Here is a 3,441-nt window from a genome sequence, read left to right on the forward strand (position 1 = left end):
ACAAACGGGGAAAACATTCAGATTACACATATTGGATAGTCTGGGATATTGTTGATGCAACCAGAGAATCTTGAACTGGGGATTTTGGAGGAGTGAAGGGTCTGAACATTAGTCCCTGCTCTGCCAGTAACTAATTATATATTCAGGTAGTGGCCTTTGAAGCACTCTTTCACTTAAGAAATGAGGAAATTGGCATACATTCTTTCGAACTTAGGAGTTTGCTATTTTTAATACATTTTACATTTGAAAAATGAGATTATGTGATAAATTCTTATGGTTACTGTTATTTTTAGAAAATTTTAAAAATAAATGTCTTCTATCTTTCTCTTTGTTAACTTTTTAAAAAGATTTTACTTATCTGTTTTTAGAGAGAGAGAAAGGGAGGGAGAAAGAGAGAGAGAGAAACATCAAAGTGTGGTTGCCCCTCACATGACCCCAACTGGGGACCTGGCCTGCAACTCAGGTATGTGCTTTGACTGGGACTTGAACTGGTGACCCTTTGGTTCACAGGCCAGCCCTCAACCCACTGAGCCATACAAGCCAGGAATAATTCTAGAAATTATATTCTAAATGACATCTTTGGAAAATATTAAGATTAGACAAGGGCATGAAAACAACCAAAGTGTCCTTTGAGAGATGATTGGATAAAAAAGATATTATATATATATATATATATATATATATATATATATATATATATATATATACAGTCTGTCCAGAAGGTATCCAGCCATGTTATATGAAAAATAGAGATATTTATTGAAGAAGATACAAGATACAAGAAACATTGTACATAGGACAATGATGCCTCAGTCCCCTTCAAAGCAGGCACCTTGGGACCTCACACAGTTCTCCCAATTGCCATCAGCTGCCCCATTGTATTTTTCCAAATCTCATCAATGATCCAAAATCTCTTCTCTTTCAAAGGTGATTTTAGTTTTGGGAAAAGCCAGAAGTCACAGAATGTCAAATCTGGGCTGAGGATGAATCTCCTAGGTGATTTGATGTTTCACAAAAAAAGTTTGCAGGAGATATGATTCATGAGTGGGCCCATTATCATGATGAAGCTGCCAATCACCAGTTGCCCATAGCTGCAGCCTTCTGAATCATCTGAATAGTTTCCACAGGAAAACGTTCAAGCTTAATGCAAAATCTAATGGAAGTCCATTGCTCTACTTGCTCAGTCATTTTGAATGTGATGGCCACACAGTATGTATGCTCACTCAACTGAGTCTACTGCCCACACTGACTAGTACAGTGAAGTCATCATTGTTCATGCATGCACATTTCAGTCCACTCTCCTTGGCTGCCAGATTACATCAATGTTGCACAAACCATTCTTTTTATATTAACAATGGCTGGAGTTTTCCAGTGCAGATTTCATACGCTGCCATTTGTGACAACATGGACGGACCCTGAGAATACCATGCTAAGTTAAATAAGTCAGACAGAAAAGTTAAGAACTATATGATTTTACTCATATGTGGGACATAAAACTTAAAGCAACAAATGAACAAACAAGGAAAACAAAAACTCATAGACACAGACAACAGTATGGTGCTTATCAGAGCAAAGGGGGATGGATGGGATAGTAAAGGGTAGGGGGTCAAATACATGGTGATGGAAGAAGATTTGACTTTGGGTGGTGGACACCCAATACAATATGAAAATCATGTGTCATAACAATGTACACTTGAAACCTATATAATCTCAAGAACTAATGTCACCCCCAGAAATTTTTTAAAAGACTGAGTATTCTGATATTTTTTAAAAGGAAAAAAATTAGACCATAAAAAGAAGTCCTTTTTACTTGCTTAAGTCACTTTCCTAATTTCATGATTAGAAAAGCCCTGTTTCTATTGACAATGACTTCCTTCAGGGCGTCTTTCACCTCCCTGTTCCGAAGGCTGTAGATCAAGGGGTTCAGCATAGGAATGATCACTGTGTAGAAGACAGAAGCCATCTTATCTGTGTCAAGAGAATGGTTAGAGCTTGGCTGTAAGTACATAAAGATCAGGGTCCCATAGAATACGGTGACTGCCAGCATGTGGGAGCCACATGTGGAGAAAGCCTTGCATCTTCCCTCAGCTGAGTGGATCCTCAGAATGGCAGAAATAATATACACATAGGAGACAAAGACTATCAGAACAGAGGAAATGAATGTAATACCAGCACAGGCAAAGATCCATAGCTGTTTGGAATGAGTGTCTGAGCAAGTTAGCCTGAGGAGAGGCATGTCATCACAATAGAAATGATTGATGACATTAGAGTGGCAATAGGAAAGATGAAAGGTGAGGATGGTGTGAAACAGTGCAACCAAGAAGCTATAACTATAGGGAACAGCCACAAGCTGAATGCAGATCTTTGGGGACATTACAACCATGTAGAGGAGGGGATTACAAATGGCCACATATCGGTCATAGGTCATGGAAGCGAGTAGCAAGCATTCAGCTGTCATGAAGGCCAGGAAACAGCCTAACTGAGTAGCGCATGCATTGAAGGAGATAACATTTTATTTGTATAAGAAGTTCCCAAGCATTTTGGGTGTAATGACAGAAGTATAACAAAAATTGACAAAAGCTAGGTTGCTAAGGAAGAAGTACATTGGTGTGTTGAGTCTTGCATCTGTTCTAATGACGAGGATCAAACCCAGGTTACCTACTACCATGAAGATATAGATAGTTAAGAAAACCACTAAGAGAGGCATCTTCAAGTCCTGACAATCTGTGAGGGCCATGAGAATAAACTCCTTTACCTGTGTGCAATTGATCTGGGCCATGTATTTCAGTGTGCCTAGATGGAGAGAGGAGAATTTAATCTATATTAATTAAATTAACCTTAAAACCTTAATAATTTTTTATATGTTAATATCCTGAACATCAGTTGTATTGTTAATATGAAAGCACTAATATTAAAATGGACTCTGGGATGGGACAGAGAGCAAAGGTTGATATTTTAAAGGAGAGACTTATTTATTTCACCTAAATCAATTGCATTTATAGAGTTGAGCTGTATGGTAGAATTCAGTTCACATTGGCTCTCTTTTCAAATCTCTTGTGCACTATGTTATTTAAAATTTAATATTAATTTTTCAAAACTTGAAAACTATTACTAGTATTTTAAAAATCTTAACATTATTAACACAAAGGAAAAGGAATCTTCTGCAGTGATATTGCTGTGACAAACCTGTCACCATAGCCCTGTTATAAACTCCACATCACGGCCATGCTGACAGATACAGAATACTGTCTGTCTATTCTACACTCATTCCTTACTGTGGACAGGTCACTGTTTTTGGTTGCTACACAATCCTCTGAATTGTGTGAATAATGCAAATACTCAAAATGGATAACTTCAGGAAAGACACAATAACATGTTTTATAGGTGTTTATTTGTTGCATGTCTTATTATGCCCAATTTACAGATGAGGGAGAGCTGTTT

The 3,441-nt window shown here is 37.6% G+C and overlaps 1 protein-coding gene across 1 annotated transcript; it reads right to left on the minus strand.

Moving 5' to 3' along the window:
* Positions 1-1,819: 1,819 nt before the first annotated feature.
* LOC150017815 (olfactory receptor 8U9-like) lies at positions 1,820-2,779 on the minus strand. Its single transcript, XM_090267539.1, is given in 1 exon segment — positions 1,820-2,779. A coding segment is annotated over 1 exon segment (960 nt).
* Between the last annotated feature and the right edge of the window lie 662 nt (positions 2,780-3,441).

The sequence above is a fragment of the Furipterus horrens genome, unplaced genomic scaffold, assembly GCF_987537825.1.
Source record: "Furipterus horrens unplaced genomic scaffold, mFurHor1.1.pri manual_scaffold_2, whole genome shotgun sequence".
Taxonomy (NCBI): Eukaryota; Metazoa; Chordata; class Mammalia; order Chiroptera; family Furipteridae; genus Furipterus; species Furipterus horrens.